This window comes from Carica papaya, chromosome 9, assembly GCF_054855325.1.
Source record: "Carica papaya isolate Zhongbai chromosome 9, ASM5485532v1, whole genome shotgun sequence".
Taxonomy (NCBI): domain Eukaryota; kingdom Viridiplantae; phylum Streptophyta; class Magnoliopsida; order Brassicales; family Caricaceae; genus Carica; species Carica papaya.
The window spans coordinates 10100551-10119180 of record NC_142317.1 but is presented as its reverse complement, the minus strand read 5'-3'; the positions used below and the strand labels follow the sequence as shown (position 1 = coordinate 10119180).

General features: G+C 36.7%; 1 protein-coding gene across 3 annotated transcripts in view; it reads right to left on the bottom strand.

The window, feature by feature from the left end:
* Window positions 1-538: 538 nt before the first annotated feature.
* LOC110822943 (coiled-coil protein) overlaps window positions 539-18630 on the bottom strand; it is a 32533-nt gene continuing 14441 nt past the window's right edge. For 2 of the 3 annotated variants that reach the window (XM_088211927.1, XM_088211929.1), the window contains exons 3-17: window positions 16779-16872; window positions 16433-16474; window positions 16235-16297; window positions 6123-6172; window positions 6021-6048; window positions 5757-5831; window positions 5552-5662; window positions 5413-5473; window positions 4933-5049; window positions 4710-4828; window positions 3819-3888; window positions 3473-3514; window positions 3244-3284; window positions 1896-2022; window positions 539-950 (exon numbers count right to left, since the gene is read on the bottom strand). In XM_088211927.1, the coding sequence (XP_088068053.1) occupies window positions 823-950; window positions 1896-2022; window positions 3244-3284; window positions 3473-3514; window positions 3819-3888; window positions 4710-4828; window positions 4933-5049; window positions 5413-5473; window positions 5552-5662; window positions 5757-5831; window positions 6021-6048; window positions 6123-6172; window positions 16235-16297; window positions 16433-16474; window positions 16779-16872 (1168 nt within the window). In that variant the 3' untranslated portion in view covers window positions 539-822. The remainder of the gene's footprint in view (window positions 951-1895; window positions 2023-3243; window positions 3285-3472; window positions 3515-3818; window positions 3889-4709; window positions 4829-4932; window positions 5050-5412; window positions 5474-5551; window positions 5663-5756; window positions 5832-6020; window positions 6049-6122; window positions 6173-16234; window positions 16298-16432; window positions 16475-16778; window positions 16873-18630) is intronic. The other variant, XM_088211928.1, reaches the window with a different exon arrangement.

The following is an 18630-nucleotide window of genomic DNA, read 5'->3' as shown; positions in this document are numbered from 1 at the left end:
GAATACCCCATCGCAACTGAATTATAGCCATCAATGAGGGTTTGTTCTGCTTCTTTCATATTAAAGACTAATTTCAAATTTCTCTTCCTGCTCACGTTTTCTTTCTTTTTGGAACTTTGAAACATACCCGAGGAGATTGATTCACTGAACAGCACAAAGTGTGTTTGAAAAGATTAGCAAATTTGCTTTTCTGCATCTGGATTTATCAATGAAACTAGAATTCCAGGCTTGTCACTAAGCTGGAAAGGCTAAAAATGAAAACTTCGGCTTTGTATTTGGATTTATGGAAGACAAAAAAGGGCTCTGTGGTCTGGCAATGTCAGCTTGAAGGGTCAAGACAGCCAAACAACTTTCGTTTGGAATTGCAAATGAGATTTCTTTAAAAACACTGGCAACATATTTTCCAAGCAATACCAGCTATGCTTGTAAACTCCCGCATTCAGCTCACCAATTCTGTCATCAGCGTTCATCACTCTACATATTTTATGCTAGTCCTCAAACAACACAGATTTTTTTTTTTAAATTTCTGATTTCAAAATTGCAAAAACACACTTATATGATAATTACAGCCCTACCATCATCCTCAGAATTCAATAGTACCTCTCTCAATCAGGTACCAGCTACAACACCAGATGCGAAGTAGCTTAGTTCCATGAAGAAAGCAAAGTGATACTATCAAAATGGAGCAACATATATGTGAATACAAAAAAAATTGGAAAGCCGAAATATACATATAGAAAAAATTTGACATCAGATATTTCAAAAAGAATGAAAAAGGAAAAAGAAAGAACTAACTTTAAACAAGTATGCCATGATGATGGTCTATGAATCTGCAGCTGGCTCGTGATTACCAATGAAAGTAAAAGAGGGCTGGTCAATTTCTTTTCTAGATGCTTCCCAAAGTTGCTGTTCTATCCCCAGTTTCCTCAGCTCCACTAACCCTCGCTCCACTGGCATTAAAGCACAAAAATTTTGCAGTTAACACCTATAGCAAGGTTATTTTATACTAATATTATGTGGTAATCATATAATATTCCATAGATTCTTCTCTCATTTCCTTCTATTTTGGACTGAAGTCTATGTCAACTCAGACTTCAGCAGAGAGAAATCAAGTGTACCCAGCCAAAAAGAGAAATGAATTGTCAACCATTCATTCTTGGTAAGCAAAATTTCATAGATTTGTTTCTAAATTTCAGCAGAACATTCTTAATTTACTTTATCTCTCTTAACAATCATATAACTCAGATGAAATCAGAAACAAACAAATGCACAACCGATAACCGAGATAGAAACATAACATAAACATGGGATAACAACAATGTAAAACTGACGAAAATTAAATTCAGCAATAAATGATAAAAAATTTACCGTGGATTATGAAACTTGAATTTTTACTAAACACTGTAGATTATGAAACTTGAATTTTAACTATACACTGCTTCAGAAAATGATGCACGTCAGTTTGCCCCAAAATAACTGTCTTGTAAATCATATGCCTATAGGTGCTGATTTAATTATTACAACCAAGCAGGAAGAATAAAATCAAAAGAAATGGTAGCTCAAGTGCAAAGGGCTCCATTCTCCCAGAGGAAGATCACGAACTTGAACCTGTGTGCGGTACTAGTTCATGCTTCCATTTGTTAAAAGGAAGGAGCCCTTGCTTGTCTCTCAATGGGACTGCAATTACATTGTTGTTCTAAAAAGATAGTTATATCTCAAACCGAATATTGCACAGCAGGTAGGGACTTCGATCAGATGGTCACATTCAAGGAGATTTGGCCCTTTTTTTTTTGAGAATTGGCCATATTGATTATCCTTTCCTGCTCATTTTTTTCTCTACTAAATTTTATAAAAAGAGAACACAGATTGGTTAGCCATGGAAAAGGCAACTTTACCATCAACAGCATCGTGTGAAGTTGGTGACTGCCCACTACGACTGATCCAAAACTGAAGACATTCTTCTGCAATATCCTCTTCCACACCGTGTACTTTGGCTCTTCTCCAAAAATAGGTTAGCCAAGCCTGAAGATGTACAAAAGCAAGAAAGCGAAACATAAAATATGACTTCTTATAAGATATGTGCATTCTCTATTTAACCAGAAAAAACAAGGTACAAACCCATTCCCTACAATACCCAAGATAATCCCACAGGCAATCCAGTAACAGTGTGAAACCTGCACGGGGCATCTACTTTGGGGTTTGCTTAAGTGTATGTTTGGAAGTTGCAAGGGAAGAGAAAAAATAAAAAAGATACAGGGGGTTAGAAAGGAGAAGGAAAAGATAAATTTTCCTTCCCTTCATTAGATGTACGAAAAATGGGAGAAGAAAGGTAGAAAAAAGTTAAGGTTATTTGCTTGTTGAGTGGAGAAGGAAAATCTGGGTTTCCTATTCACTTTTTATTTCTTTTGCTTTTATATATTAAGTGCTCTAAATAATAATAGTTTACAGTAGAGATTTATAATTATCATTTGCATACATTTAAGTACGACAAATACTCAAATTCTACAATAAATTAAAATAAATTATGTATCATGAAGTAAAATTTAAAATTAATGAATAAGCAATAAATAATTAGTTACTAATTCTCTTGTCAATCCATTATGATATTAAGTGAAAGACCTAGGCATGATTTTAGGACCAGGCACAGCTGTGCTCCTGACCAAAGCGAGGTCCCAAAACTGAGCATAGTCCCTGAACCCCAACACATCCCACGACCCCAGTGCATTTCCAAAATATTGACCAGTCTCGTACTCTCGGTACAGGCCTGAGCCGTGGTCCACTCCTCAGATCCAGACGTGTTCCAAGCACACAGCCAGGGTCACGACTCTGGCGCAATCTAGAACACCAGGTGCACTTCTAGGACAACAAATGGTCGTATAAAGATTCCGTGGGAGTTTACCAAATATCTAGAGTAAATTTGTTCTTGATTTTCTTTTCTCTCATTTAAATCCCAAATTATAGCATTGGAGGGTTAAAATTCAAAATCACTTTCTTTTCTCTCCAAATTATACTCCTAAACAAGGGAAAAATAAAATAATTTTATTTTCCTTTCCCCCATTCTCCATCCAACATACCCTAAATGATCGACATTTAATTCATCAAACTAATTTAGTTTCCAAGAAACATAAAAAAGACAGACCATTTCGCATCTGTTGACGCAGGCCAATAATACATAAATTAGAAAGAAAGTCGCAATATAATTAGAATTCCGTGGCCTTGTGTTAACACGAGAAAGTAACTGACCTCTTTAAAAAGAACATCTTCTGCCTCTCCTTCACTTAGTTCTGCAATTAAACAGGAAAGCAATTAATATTAGTGAATCAAATTCAGATATGCAGCCTCTGTCAAGGTTAACTTATCAGTACTTTATTCTGGTAAACAGTTTATTATAGCTTTTTTTCTTGAAACAACCCCATATTATAGATAATCAGACTTAAAAGCATAAAATGACGAATAAGAGTATCTTTCTTACCAAATGCCTCCATGAACTTGGGATCACTTGATGTTTTGTTGTCTGGAAATCATAAAAATAATAACCAAAATCATTGATGCACAATATCTTCCCTATGGTCTTACTAGACTGTCAATCTTCTCAAAGTGCTAATTGTAGAAATAGAAAGCAAAATGGAAACAAAAGACTTAAGTATGATTTTTGGCCATTAAATAATTTATATCTCATGCTTTGAATTATGGATAGCTAAAAGAATGATATGAAGATTATTTGCAAAACAATGAGAATCAATCAGATGCCAATGATTGCAGCACGATGCTGAAGAACAGTTATTTGCCTAAGTAGAGAATGCAAATAAAAACATCACCTGAGAAGGTTTGTCGAACCAAACTTGGTCGTCTGTGTTGTGCCAAGCCAAGCACGACAGCATCCTCAACCTTAATTCAACAATGAGATAAACAAGCAATCAATAGCTTTCACTGTATGGTAAAACAAAAAACAGAAAATGAAACTTCACATGAGCTAAAAAAAAAGCCAACAGTCTTCAAATCCTTGTTTTTCTTCCCTGAAAGTTAACAATGTTCACTATCCCTGAATCCATCCCAATGGATGGAATCACTTGTAGCACATATTGACAACCAATATTTAGGATGGATTATAATAAATAAGATAGTGGTATTATTATGCACCAAGGTGGCAAAACCTTAACGAGTTTACTGGTCAAGTGTACTGAAGAGGGTCACAGAAGATTCAAAAGATAGTTGCAGCCTCCAAGAGTCCTGTTAACACCAGCATCTGCTTCTGTTTAGTATTTCTTGGCTCCTTTGGATTATGTCACTAGGCTGTCAGGATGCACTAAGGAATTTCATATTAGAACTTCCTACAGCATAGCATTTGTTTGTCCTTAATTTCTATACTAGGAGTTGGCCAGGTCTCTTACTTATTTCCTATGTTGTAGGAGCAATGCTCCCAATAGATCCCAAGACTAATAATAAATAAAGCATCTGCCAGTTATCCTGAAGAACTCGAGAGTTCTCTGAGAGATCTTGAGTTCTCTTCAACAAGCCTAACATGCTCTGCCAAGGCTACTAATATAATAAGCAAGCTTCAAGCTTACTGGAAGACTTTTCCCTCAACCACTTTGTGACCCAATCACAAGTAAGAGAACATAACAGGCACACCCCTTAAACTTACAATAAAACTGCAAAGAAGAGCTTTACAAAACTAGTCTAATGAAAGAAAAGCAAAGATAAAAAACCTTCAATGATGCTAGTTCTCTCAAACCCATTTCAACTGAAAGCATACTCTCGATATTTCCTTCTCCAGTTAGATCACTCAAATCCCGAACAAGCTTGCTCCTATCAGGATCATCACCACCTAATCCATTCAGGATATAATGACTTAACATACAGCACAAAATGGTTTTTAAATAGGCAGGAAGAAAATGTTAAACAAATTTAGGGTCCATAAGTAAAACTAGCCTCTATCCCATGACTCCTCCTTAGCCTTTTGTCCAGCAGAGACAACAACTTCAAAAGGAAGAGGCGCCAAAGCTGACCAATGCTCATGCCTTGATGCAGCTATGTCCGCACAAATGCCTATAAAATGCCACAGTGAAAAGCAATTTAGAAATAGATAGACAATTAACAGTCTACCAAGTCAGTCAAGCCAGCATGAGGTCACGTGCATCACATAAAGAAATAGACAAGCATGGGGAACATGGCTACCAAATAAATCTGTAACTTGCTATCAGTAATTCATAGTTATTACTTCTATATTCATCAAAGGATTTGTGTGAAATTTAACCAGAATAAAAAAAATGAAAATTCCCAAAGATTCATTATCTTTATCAGATTTACAGGAAGAATGACATAAGCAAGCTCCATGTCCCTAACTAAAACTAGTAAAGATGCATTGAATAAAGAATAAATTCATACTGCTTATAAGGCAACAATCATTACCATGACGCACAGCTAATCCCCAATAGCGAGCAAGCCAACATCTCTTTAGGACAACTTCTTCCTGGAAGTAAGATGCAGTTTACAGTTAGGAGCTGAAAACTATTGGTAATAAATCTCTTTCCAGCTTCAGCATACATACCATTTCCTCCTGGGTCAAAATCATTCTTTGTGTCATTGAACGAAGGGACTTTACTTCAGACTCTGCTTCTTGGAGCTGTTCCATAGCTGTTGCTGCTTCGTCTTTCAAGTTCTAATAATTGTATGCAAAGAATGATATAAATATTAGTGTAAATAAAAGCACATTCTATCGAAAACAATGTTGTCAATCACTAAATGCTCAATACCTGAAGTTCAGAACGAAGGGAGGCAGTCTCCTCACCTCTTCCATCTTTTGTTTGTTTAGCTGCCTTCAGAGCAGCCTGCAATAACCAGCATTTTGCAGATTATTTAAACATCAAACAATCTGAATCTAATACTTCTTTTTTTTTTTTTAAAAAAAATAAACAATCTGAATCTAATACTTCCATGAGAAAGATAAAAAATAAATGATGTAAAAATCTTAAAAACTATATTTATACAGCACAAAGAACAATGATGGAAAAGCTGACCTCTCTTTGACGTAAGGCTGCTTCCTTCCTGTAAAAGACAATGCAGAAGTTCACATTCAGAATAATAAATGAAAGAATTGCATGCAAACTAATAACCCTTACCTACTCAATAATTTGGCCTCCAGTGATATACCTTCTCCAAGAGATGCAACCTGAGAGCGTAAATATTAAAATAAGTAGTCAGGTAATAAGGCTACAAACAAATCCGCCTGGGAATATGCAGGGCATATTCACCATCCAATTGCTTGATGACTCAAAGTCTTAAACACCTACAGATTTGGAGCAAATTACATTCAGGCATAAATATGAAATTTTAACCAACAAAAAAAATTGCAACACTTACTAATAAGGGATTTGTCTTAGTTTGTTTTTTCTTTTTTTGGGTTCAAGGAGAGCTGTTTGGCATAGGATGAAGAACTATAAGCTTTTGCAATAGCTTATTTTATAAGCCTGTAGGGGTAGCTAATTTTAAGAGCTATAAGCCACCTAAAGTAGATTACTATTGACCAAGTATAATGACAAAACTACCCTAAACTTGAATATTCAAGCCCCAAAATGTTTCTAATTTTCTATCATATGTAAGCATATTTTTATCCCAACAAGTTAACAATCAATTTTGTTGAGTAAGCTTACTTAGGACTAGTGAATAGCTTGTAAATTCCTCTATTTTTAGAATAAGAATACATCTTCTAAATAGATACCTGGTGAAAATTGCATAGTATCCAATATTCACCAATGTTTTAGAAGTCCTATTTGAGGCACTTTGATTTTGATCGGAAAAGGGAGAAGGTGGTGTTCATCTAAGCGTAAAGACGTTTATACTAAGGGTGAGTAAACTATCCAGTTCTATGTTGAACCAAGTGAAACCAAACATGGTGGTTGAATTTTTAAACCAAACTGATTGAGATTGGTTCTAGCTCTAGTTCCAATTTTTCTAGAGTGAATTTGTTTTCAGGTTTCTTATTCCACCCTCAAAACAGACCATGAACAGAGGCAATATGCTTAGTTCCATGAAACTAATCATAACATGCTAATCAACTTTAGGTAATAACTTTCATTAGTTTAAGGTAGTGATAATAATTTAGAGTTTTGGCTTTATATTTTCTTTGCATAACCAAGCAAATAATTAAAAATTAAAATATTTAAATAACAATTATTTTTTTTTAAAAAAGAATAGACTCACTGCAGAACTGGAAACTCTCCCCTAAAACTTCCAACAATATCCCCATAAATCAGTTTTTTTTTTTCTGAAATAAAAAGTGTAGAAGTATATTAAAAGGAACCAAAGGAGTGTCATCCATGTACATCATATTTATAAAAAAGTAATAGTATCTAGGACATTCGTAAAATCTTCCCACCTATACATGTCATGACCTAAAATTACCGAACCAAAAAAATGTAACCACCTACCCCTAATTCTTTTCATCTCACCCTCAATACCATTAAAAGTCCTACTATTCTGCTCTTTCCAAACCACCTAAAAATTAGTTGAAGAGATAAGCTTTAAATGATTTTTCTTTTGACAAATCCCCTTCCAAGCCCATAATTTCTCTCTCACTGACCCAGCAATCACCCACTTAATGCCAAACAGATTGTACACCATGGTCCACAACTCATAGACCATCAGGCACCAAAGGAGAATATGGCTACAGGTTTCTCCATAAATCAGTTATTAGTTCTAAATTAAACTGGAAGGGCCCGTATAATGTTGGATCCAATTCTAATTTGATAATTCGAAAATAAAGGAACCAGTCATGATTGGCTATCTTATGAACGGAAAAAGATTAAGCAGCCAGGTAACATAACAGGTACATTTGATTTATTTTTAATAATTTTCAATATAATACTTGTGATTTGTCTGTTAATCAGGTATTGTAATACTTTTAGTTCACATATGGACGATCAGAATTTGAAAACGTTTAATATGTAGACAGTTTAGATCAGATTGAAAATAAAAAATCTAAAAGTTTTATTAGTTTTAATATAACTGCCCCAATATTTCTTCAGTCTATTGTTTTAAAATTTTCTGTATCTGAAGTTCTATTGCTTAGTTTATTCTAGTTTCAATTTTTAAAATCTTTTTAAATTTTAGCTTTTTCATTCGTAGATAGTCTAATTTGAGTCACGTGTCAAACTCTTTAAAATTTAGATTGTTCCTGTGTTCAAAGTAACAATATTATATAGTTTGACTAACATTCAAGCCATGAATATTTAAATTACTAAAAATAAAATTGTTTTGAATCTGAAAACCTCCTATTGCAGGATATTAAAATCTTAATGTGCCTTAAAATTAATCAAATTGTAAACTAATAGTTTTATATTGTTTGACCAGCGTTTAAATCATGAGTACTAAAATCACTAAAAATAAAATATAGTTTGAATCTGAAAAACCCCCAAATCAGAGGGTATTAGACTGTAATTTGCATTAAGATTTAATCCAAGTACAATTTAGCATAGGATCAACTTTTTAACAATTTTAAATCACCAACTGTAACAATTAAAATGAGTTTTAATACATAATTCATAAATCTAATTCAATTTATTTGTTTTTATGGTTCTTACCTCATTAATTAATTTTATTTTATTTTATTTTGAATTCAAATGTCTCTCAGAGGTTGAATGTAGATGGTTTGGAGTCTACTTCTTTGAACAATGCAAATGGGAATTTATTTAAGTATGAGTTCTCTGAGGAAACGATTTGGCCAACCATATTAAGCTGTAACAGGGATAATGTACCAGCAGTCTTCCCATAGCTTTCCTCTACAACAATTCGGTGACTTCTAGAGATTATTATGATCTTTGGGGATTTATACATCTACTGAAAAATTTGTGGAGACTATTAATTCTACATTTATTGTTTAGGAAGTAAAGATTTTTTTTGTGTCAAGATTGTCAGGGAGAGTTCTTTCAATTGGATTATTCATAAATTCGATTAAGTTTATTTGTTATTTTTTTTTTGAAATAAAAAGTAAGGTATATATATATATATAAACAAGGTATCAGGTGAGGGGGTACCGTCCATTTACAAAGAGGATTTACAACCGTATTAGTATATTAATGATATTTCCAAAATCCACATCACTAATGATGTCATGACCTAACAATATTGATATAAAATAATGTAACCACTTATCTTTTAGTCTGTTAATACTACTCTCAATATTGTCAAAAACTCTACCATTGCTCTTCTTCCATATGACCCAAAAAACTGTCAATGGAATCAAGTTTACGATTTTATTTTTTACAGATAGCCCATCCCATCCCAAGCCCAAAATTCAGTTTATTTGTTATTTTTTTTAATTATATATTAATTTTGGTTTTAATTCAGATATCTCTCATAGGAAAAAAAAATCAGAGATTAAATTGGATAGCCTAGGGTTTGCTTCTTTGAATAAAATGGATATTAGAGCATGAATCTCTCAAAAAGCGATTTTGGCAGCATGAATATGGTTTTTTCATAGCACTATGAGCCTTTTGGTGGTTTTTTCTCCACATGGTGAGTTTGTGGAAACCATTATTTTTACATTCACTATTTGGGAAGGTTGTTTGTTATCTTGTGGAGGTTATTAGTGAGATAATCTCTTTTCGCTGGATTATTGTAGCAGGCCAAGTATGCTAACTGCTTCTCACTTGAGTTCTCGAGGTTTGGGGCATGTAATTGATGGCAACCTGAATGATTTTTTTTTGAAATATAAGAGAAATAATATTATTCACAAAGGTATCAAGGGAGTACCGCCCATGTACAAAACATAGTTACAAGTCAATTAAGTGGTCCATGACTCATCCAAAATCATCCTAATTTTTGATGTCATGACCTAACAAAATAAAATCAAAAGTATAGATCCATTTATCTTTAATGTTTATAATGTTAGTCTCAATGCTCTTAAAAACTTTCGCATTTCTTTTCTTCCACACAACCCAAAAAATAATTAGTGGAATAACGAACAAATGTTTTAATAAGGAACAAATGTTTTTTCTTCTTACAAACCTGTCCAAGCCCACAACTCTTTACTCACATTTTCAGCCATTACCCACAACTTAAACCCAGCAAACCCAAGACAAAATTTCAGATGCTGTAGGTTGTCGGACACCACAAAAGTAGATGGTTGCATGTCTCCTCAACCGATTTGCAAAGGTAGCATCTGTTAACCATGGTATTACCTCTTTTTTTCAGCATATCAATAGTCAAAATGCATTCCTTAGCAGCTTCCCAAGTAAAAAAAACCATCCCAGGAGGGGCCTCAGTTTTCCAAATCTGTTTAAAGGGTGCTGAAATGATATTATTTCTATCATTTGTGCATAGAAAATTGTACACCAATTTCACAGAAAAACCATTTTTCTCATCAGGCTTCCAAACTCTTTTGTTCCTTGTTTCCTTCTCCTTCATGCTGCCCAAAACCACAAGCAGGTTGCAATAGTCATTGATTTCCCAATCCTGCAAGTTTCTTGTAACTTTCACATTCCATGCCTTCCCTTCACCCACATTTTCATACATGTCCTTCACCCTCGCCTCCTTATCGCTAGCAATATAAAAATTTTTGGTAAAACGTTCTTTAAGTTTAAAACTTCCCATTCATTCATCCTCCCAAAACCTAATATCCTCACCATTACCAAGCTGCCACTCCACACAGCCCTTGAATACATGGCTGTCATCCTTAATTTTCTTCCAAAAACTCCTCCCATGCGGTTTGAATCTACCCCTCCGAGCCCTCTCCTTTTCCCAATCTCCCCACCTCGCTTGCACAACCTTCCTCCACAGCCTCCCCTCCTCCATGAGATATCTCCATAACCACTTCCTATGAAGAGCGTCATTGAGTGCTCTAATGGACCTTAAACCAAGACCCCCCTCCCTCATTGGTTTCTTCACCTACTCCCACCTAATTAAATGATATTTTCTATTCCCCTCCTCATCACCCCAAAAAAATCTGCATTGAATGTTTTCAAACTTCTTTGCAATGCTAGCCGGAATGATTAAAATAGAGAGGTAATATATCGGTAAATTGGTCAACATACTTTTAATCAAGGTAAGTCTACCATCTTTATAGAGAAAATTCCTCTTCCACCCCACTAACCTTTTTTCGAAACACTCCACAATAGGCTCCCAAGTTTCCCTATCTTTAAATTTTGCCCCAAGAGGAACACTAAGATATTTAATAGGAAGTGTCGTTGTCTTACAACCCAACGCCAAAGCCAATCTCTCCTCATCCTTCCCATCACCGATTCTAACCATTTCCGTCTTTCTCATATTTATTTTGAGACCGGACAGCATTTGAAGATAAAGAAGAATGCATATCAAGTGAAGTATAGCATTGATAGTAGGTTCACAAAAAATAAGGGCATCATCCGCAAAAAAAAAAAAGAGAGATCTTGACACTTTCCTTCCCCTTTCCCACAACCACACCATTCAATAATTTCAACTCCCCCGCTTTCTCCATAAGTCTACTAAAAGCCTCCATAACAGTGAGGAAAAGTAATGGCGACAATGGATCCCCTTAGCCATCTAGATGCTTTAAAGAAATTTGAAGGGCCTTAGTTAACCATGACTGCAAATGAAGTAGTGGAAATAATTTCATGAACCAAGTCCGCCATTTACACCCAAAACCCATTCTTCTAAGCATATAATCTACAAAATCCGAACAAACATGATCATACATCTTTTCCATATCAATTTTACACAAAATGCCCTCTTTTTTTTGCCCCACCAACTCATTCACCAATTCACTAGCAATCATCACAGCATCAAGGATTTGTCTACCCTCCACAAACGCATTTTAGTTCTTGCCAATCACCTCATCCAACACCTTAGAGAGTCTCTTTGCTAGAACTTTTGAAATCAATTTGTAGATACTCCCCACTAAGCTAATCGGTATAAATTCTTTAATATCTTTCGCACCCACCACCTTTGGAATAAGAACCAAAAAAGTCGAATTTATAGAGTTGACAAAAGACTTTGCTCTACGAAAATCATTTAAAAAAGCAAGCACATCTTTCTTTGTTACATCCCAAAAGACTTGGTAGAATTTCATGTTGAAACCATCCGGGCTGAGCGCCTTATCCCTATTACAATCATCAAGACACCCTTTTATTTCCTCTTCAGCAAATGACTCTTCTAACCCATCTCTACTTTTATCACACAACATCTTAAATTGCAGATTATCAAGATTGGGTCTTCTCTGCTCATCTTCCGTACATAGTTGCTGAAAAAACAGACTTGCCATCTTCTTCATATCTTCATTTCCTCTAAACACCTCCCCGTTACAACGTACTTCTTCCACATAATTATTATTTCATACTTCTTCCACATAATTATTATTTCTATGAGAATTTGCCATGCAGTGAAAGTACCTAGTTTTCCTATCCCCCTCTTTAAGCCATCGCTCCCTAACCTTTTGTTTCCACGAGATAGCCTCCAAATGCATAACCTCAGCAATTTGGTTCCTCACAAACTCCCTCCTCACCCAAAATACCCCCCACCTCCATATTGTCACAATCAGCCAACTCAATTAGATTATCATTCAAGATCCTTTCAAGCCTACACTCCTCCACCCTCACCTACCTCTTAATTTCATTTTTTAGAGCCTTCAATTTAGAAACAAACACAGAGCTACTCGTGCCGATCACCATCGTTTCCTGCCAAAATGTTTTCACCAACTCCCTAAAATTCTCAATTCTTAACCACTTGTTATCCAGTCTGAACGGAGTAATCCCCCAAATAATGCCTTCAGGGACAAGGCAAATCGGGAAATGATAAGAAATTAGCTGACTTAGTAGTTTTTGACTCAACCCTATAAACTGCAATAACAAACTATTAGAAGTTAAAAATCGGTCAATTCTTTACCATGAAGGGTTCTCCCTCCCGTTAGACCAAGTTCACTTCCTTCCCCCAAGTGGAAGATCCACAAACTCCAATCTATCCACCATCTCTCTAAACTCCTCAATCTCCCCCAAGTTTGTGCCCATACTCGACCTTTCACTCATATGTAACACCATATTAAAGTCCTTCGCAATCACCCATCTTCCACCCCACTTTATTTTACAACTCAGCAACTCCCCCCAAAGACAATCCCTCCCCTCCCTACTCCCTCTACAATAAATGCTAGAAAATACCCAACTCTCACTGTCCCTTATGTTTTCTGACACACAAGACAAGGACACCCCCTTCCCTTCTCCACCCATCTGCATAGAAATTTCCTATTATCCCACATAATCAGAATACCACCAGCAGTTCCCCTCGCTGGCACATACTCCCACTCAACATTTTTGTCCTTCCACAAAGAATTAATCAACTTTTTGTTAATCTCCTCCATTTTAGTCTTTTGAAAATACACTAATTCAGGTTTCCACCGCTTCAGGCAACCTTTAATAACCCCTCTCTTTCTATCTTCATTTATACCCCTCACATTCCAAGAAATGGTTTTTCTAATCATAAATTCAGTTTCTCAGAAAACTCCCCTTCCCCTCTCTTCCTGCTTTTTTTCTTTCATAATTCAAAGACCATTCCAATCTCTTTAATTCTCTATTGCCTCCCTCTCCCTTTTTAATGCCACTCATTTTTCCTTTTTTCTTTTCCTTTTCAGCTTCCACAAATCTTATTTCAAGTTCAGCCAGTAAACTCAACACCCTATCTTCCAACCCATCAAAACTCATCCCAAACATCTTACTCACCTTGATAAAGTTCTGCCAAAACCCAGTCCGAGTAATGTTCTACCAAGTCTCCATCTCCCATGGCTAGCAATCCCTCATTCTGGTTGTCAATCTGGATGGGGGTCACCACCAGAGCCTCACCCTCATCGTCCGCCATTAACCCAACCTCCGTTAATGCAAGGTTGATTCCCACATCCTCCGCACCCGATGATGCAATGTAACCTTCAACCCCCCCGCTCCTCCTTCATCACCGCCAACCTGTCGATCTCCCCACAGAAACCTCAGACACAACGGATCCCTCAATCCCTCACAGAACATCCTTCTCTTCATCCTCCATTTACCTCGCTTCTGAATCGTAGTCTAGCTCCACCCCTTCTGTTACAGTGGACTCCCTTTCCTTGTCCTTCAAACACTCTTCTGTCGGGCAACAAGGATATTTTGTTGCAGCACCCTCATTGCCAATTATACCCTTAGCAAATCCGGGTTTTCTTTTTTTGAGCTGCAGATTTTCTTCACTCTTCTCTTACCTATCCTCTAGCTAGGCCCAGGGTTATCAACCCATTTTCCTTTCTCAGCCCAAGAAAATTTCCTTTTTGAAACCTCAGCTGGCCCAATACGGACTCCATCACTTTTACCTTCCCGCTCACCCACACGCACGTGACCTGTACTATCCCTACTTTTGAAATTTGAAATGCCTCAACCCATTTTATTCTATCCCGGAAGTCATCTGCCCTACCCGACACAAATTCGAACTATGATTTCTCACTATTTCAGCAAAAGATTTACTCTTCATTCCCCTTCGAAGCTCCTACTCGATGTAACAACTAGGACACTTGAAGAACCCAACCACCGGGAAGAGCACCACAGTTGGTTCATTCACCAGCAACCATCTTTTTCTTTCAACTACTCCGACAGAATCAACTCAAAATCGGTCACCTCATGAATAGCTTCCATTACCTGCCACCAACCCACAATTTTTTCCCCTTCTGTAATAAACAATCTATTAGTTTTCCCATTTGGGCCTTCCTTACCTTCTGATAACACCAGGAATTTTCCACGATTATTACCATTCAACGCCATCCATAACGACCTTCAACTACTCCTCCGATATCTGCTCCACGCCCCTTCCAGTGTTTCCCATCTGAACTCCCTAAAACACTTGAGAAGCCAAGACCCTTCTTCCATTTGGTAGAAAATAGATTTACGATAGCCCTTTCCATTTTTGTAAATACGAACCCCTCGTCCCTCTTCCACCACGTTGAACGATTTCTGTTCTATAACAAGAAACTTACGTTGATCCACTAGTATGGTCAGCTAGGGGTCTGTCGTCTCGGGATGACCTTCTGGGTATGGGAGGCAAAAACAAAAACACACCCACAGAGAGAGAGAGAGAGAGAGAGAGAGAGAGAGAGAGAGAGAGAGAGAGAGAGAGAGAGAGAGAGAGAGAGAGAGAGAGAGAGAGAGAGAACCTGAATGATTGGGAAACGGAAGATCTAATACATGTGAACTTGCAGTTGAAGTTTTGCTTTATTTCAACAAGGATGGTCATCGTTGGAAGATATTGTGGAAAGATGGTCTATTAAAAAGTTCCTGTTATAAATCCCTGCTCTCAGAATCTGATTTTGGAAAAAATTCCATTTGAAGTTGATTGGAAAAGGAATGTCCCTCCTCATATTTCTTTCTTTTTCTTGGGAGGCTTCTAGAAAGAAGAAACCCTTAACATGAAGAATCCAAGAAAGCTGTAGTATTATGGATAACTGCTGCACTTCATCTTTTCTATTGTGTCCATGGCCATACTACTCCAGAACACTGCCTCCAGGTTTCTTGGCATCAGTTGGGTGATGATGGATTTAGTGGCCTTCAAACTTTGGGTTTGGAATGTTTTTTTGCTCATGAAAGGTGGAAGAGGGTTACATCTCTCATTCCTCTTAACTATTTTTTGGGTATTTGAGGATTTTTATAGGAATATGGAATGTTGGTTCCAGAACTTATGCAGCTCATGAATGAATCATCCCTTTTACAGTGGGATTTTAGATATTTTTACTTCTCTTCTAGTAAATTCAACTTTGAAAGGGGATGATGCACGTTCAACACCTCATAAATGTATTAACTTCTACTTTTCTTTAAAAAATTATTGTTTGAATTGAATATTTTTTCTTCAAAATTCAATAACTGAAAGACCTCACACCCCAACAATTCAGGACTTGTGCCTCACCCTTCAAAAACATTGTAACTTGAACTAATTGACACACTAAGTTCCTCAAGACTTATATCTATGCTTTATGGATCAAAAGAGTTAGGAAGCCTGCTTTGAACAGCCAATTATTTATCAATGACAATAAGGCTGTGCTTACATTAGGATTACCTATCTACACCCAATCAAACTAAGACATTAGTAGTTGTTTCAACTATATGTAAGACCCTTACAATTGCTTAGTCAATAACAAATTTCTTCTTGTTATGTGGAGTTTTATATGAAATTTTTTTGAAGAGAATTTATTTGGAACTTAGTTTCCCAAGAAGAGAACATGCAAATATTCTAAAGACTAGAAGAAAATGATATTAATAACCTGCTTTTCAAGCTCTCTAGCCCTGGCTTCGGCTTCCTCACGTCTTTCTTCTGCTTGGCGAAGCTACACCAAAATTTAAGGAAGAAATGTTATACATCGCATGTACAAAGAGCACAGTCACAGTTTATTTGGAAAGAAAAAATTACATATAAAAAGGATGTGCTAGTTGAGAACAGTTTCAAGTCAGAAATAGTGCACCTTATCCAATATAACCTCATTCTCCTCTTGCAGCATGTCCAGCTGCAATTAGTCAATGGTAAACTCCAATAAATTTTTTTTAAAAAAAATAAGTAAACTCCAGTCAATATAACTTTCAAGTTCAGTAAATACAACTTTTAAGCTGCACTAACAGAAGTAATTCCACAATTTTAATAATTACTATAGTTTAATCCACCGTAGCTTAAAAGTTTTTTATTAAATTATTTTTTAGAAGAAAATTGTACTAGAGTTTAGAATTTGAACTGTAACACACAAATTCCAGTGTAGCTTAACAGTAATACAGCTTCTTTATGAAAGCGGAGATTTATGAGTGGAAACAACATACTTCATCACGAAGTGCAGAAGTTTCATGCTGATCACCAGTCCCTTTTGAGTACACTGGTCCTACATCTGGTGTAAACCTGTTTTTTAAAACATAACTGCAATTGTAATAATGAAATTAAAGAACCAAATCCATAACACCAAATATATACACATAAGCCTCTGACTTCTAATTGCATAAAGATATAATAAATCTATGCAGAGGATCAATAGAACTGAATTTACGAACATTCTGAGTAGGTTTCCAAGTGTGTCCAGAACCAAGTTTGAAGAAATAGCTTTATTTCTTAAATTCACTGACTATCACCAATTGTTATGGTTTTTTCTAGTAGGTAGGGTCACTCTTGCTTGGTTATGTTGATTTATCCACAATCAACTATGTTGGGTTCATGTTGCTGGATTTTAGCATCTTTATTTAGTTAGATTAAGTAGTATTGGAAAGATATTAGGGATTTAAGGAGGAGTTTACTGTGGAAAGGAAATCCTTCTCAGTTAGCAGGGAAGACAGTAGCAAAGGGGCCAAGGTTGTTTGGATTCAGGAAAAGCGGAAAAGTAGTAACTACGTGCGCAAAACGAGTCTCTGCAGATCCGTGTGGTAAACCAATTGCCTCACTATCTCGCTGAAAGAAAACCTCCTGTATAGTCTGGTTTACAGAGAAGATGACGGGTATCTGATGATAGTGCTGAACAAGAATGACAAAGGAAGATTTTTACGAGTCATAAAGTCCAGGGGGCACCAAACTATCAAACAGGATCTGGATACCAGAAGGGTCGGATGGAAAGGGATGGAAAAAGATGGCTGAGACCCTCTCCTCCTTCGAGATCACGGAAAAAGGAAAAGAAGAGGAGAACCTAACAATGAAAGCCATCAAACTTAAGCTACCAGCGACACCGTCAACAGTCAAAAGCACACTGAAGAGATGCCTTTTTCTATTTTTAAATCCATCAAAGTCATGCCTCATAACCTGCTGCAGCAATAGAATCAGAGAGTACGATTCAAGAAGGATTTTATGGAAATTTGCGGGCAGGTAAAACACCATCTGTTACGCATAATGACTGATGGTTATGGTGGTCGTACAGTGAGGAGGGCCCTGATTATAAATCAAAGTCAATATTGGCCTTTGACCTGTGGGGAAGTTCTTGAGGATGGGTCAGGTTTTTCACAAGGAAAACAGAACCCAACCCTGGTGTCCAAATCGAGAAAAACAGGAAGCCTGAGGCCACCAACCTGCGACCAGGTCTGAAGCAGGTTTTTGAACTCTGAAAGGGACCCCTGCTGCATTGACCGAAGCAGAGAGAATAGATGATCGGGCAAGGGAAAAATTGGGTGCGGGATTCAAAGAAAAAGTTGAAATCTATTGTGGTTGGTAGGGCCTGCAACCCCCAGACAGCTGCAGCTCCAGTAGTGACGACAATTGAGGAAAACCAGAAGGATTTGACAGGCCTACTGCTTGGCCTTAATCTGTTTCAGGAAGGAAAACGAAAAATGGGCTGTAAAAACAGATTCAAGAATTGAAAAGGCTATGCGACCAGGGTTTGCTAGACAGACCTAAAGAGGACAGAGGTACTGACACTAATGAAGATGAATAAAATAGTGATGGTCCTCCTTCGGTTCATTCAGTGTAGAGGAAGATGAAATGCTTGAAGAAGAAGAAATCAGTGTAGAAGAGGTAATCAATGCTAGAAAAGGTACCCAAGATAGCGTCCATGAAGTGTGGGAAGGCCCGCATTTCCTGTTCTCTAACAATAGGAAGGATGAGCTAAGTAAGGAGGTCACTAAGGGGCTCCCTTTATGCAAGAAGCTTGAAAAGGACATCAGAACAAGCAAAGGGCAAACATTAGCTGTAGGCAAGGAG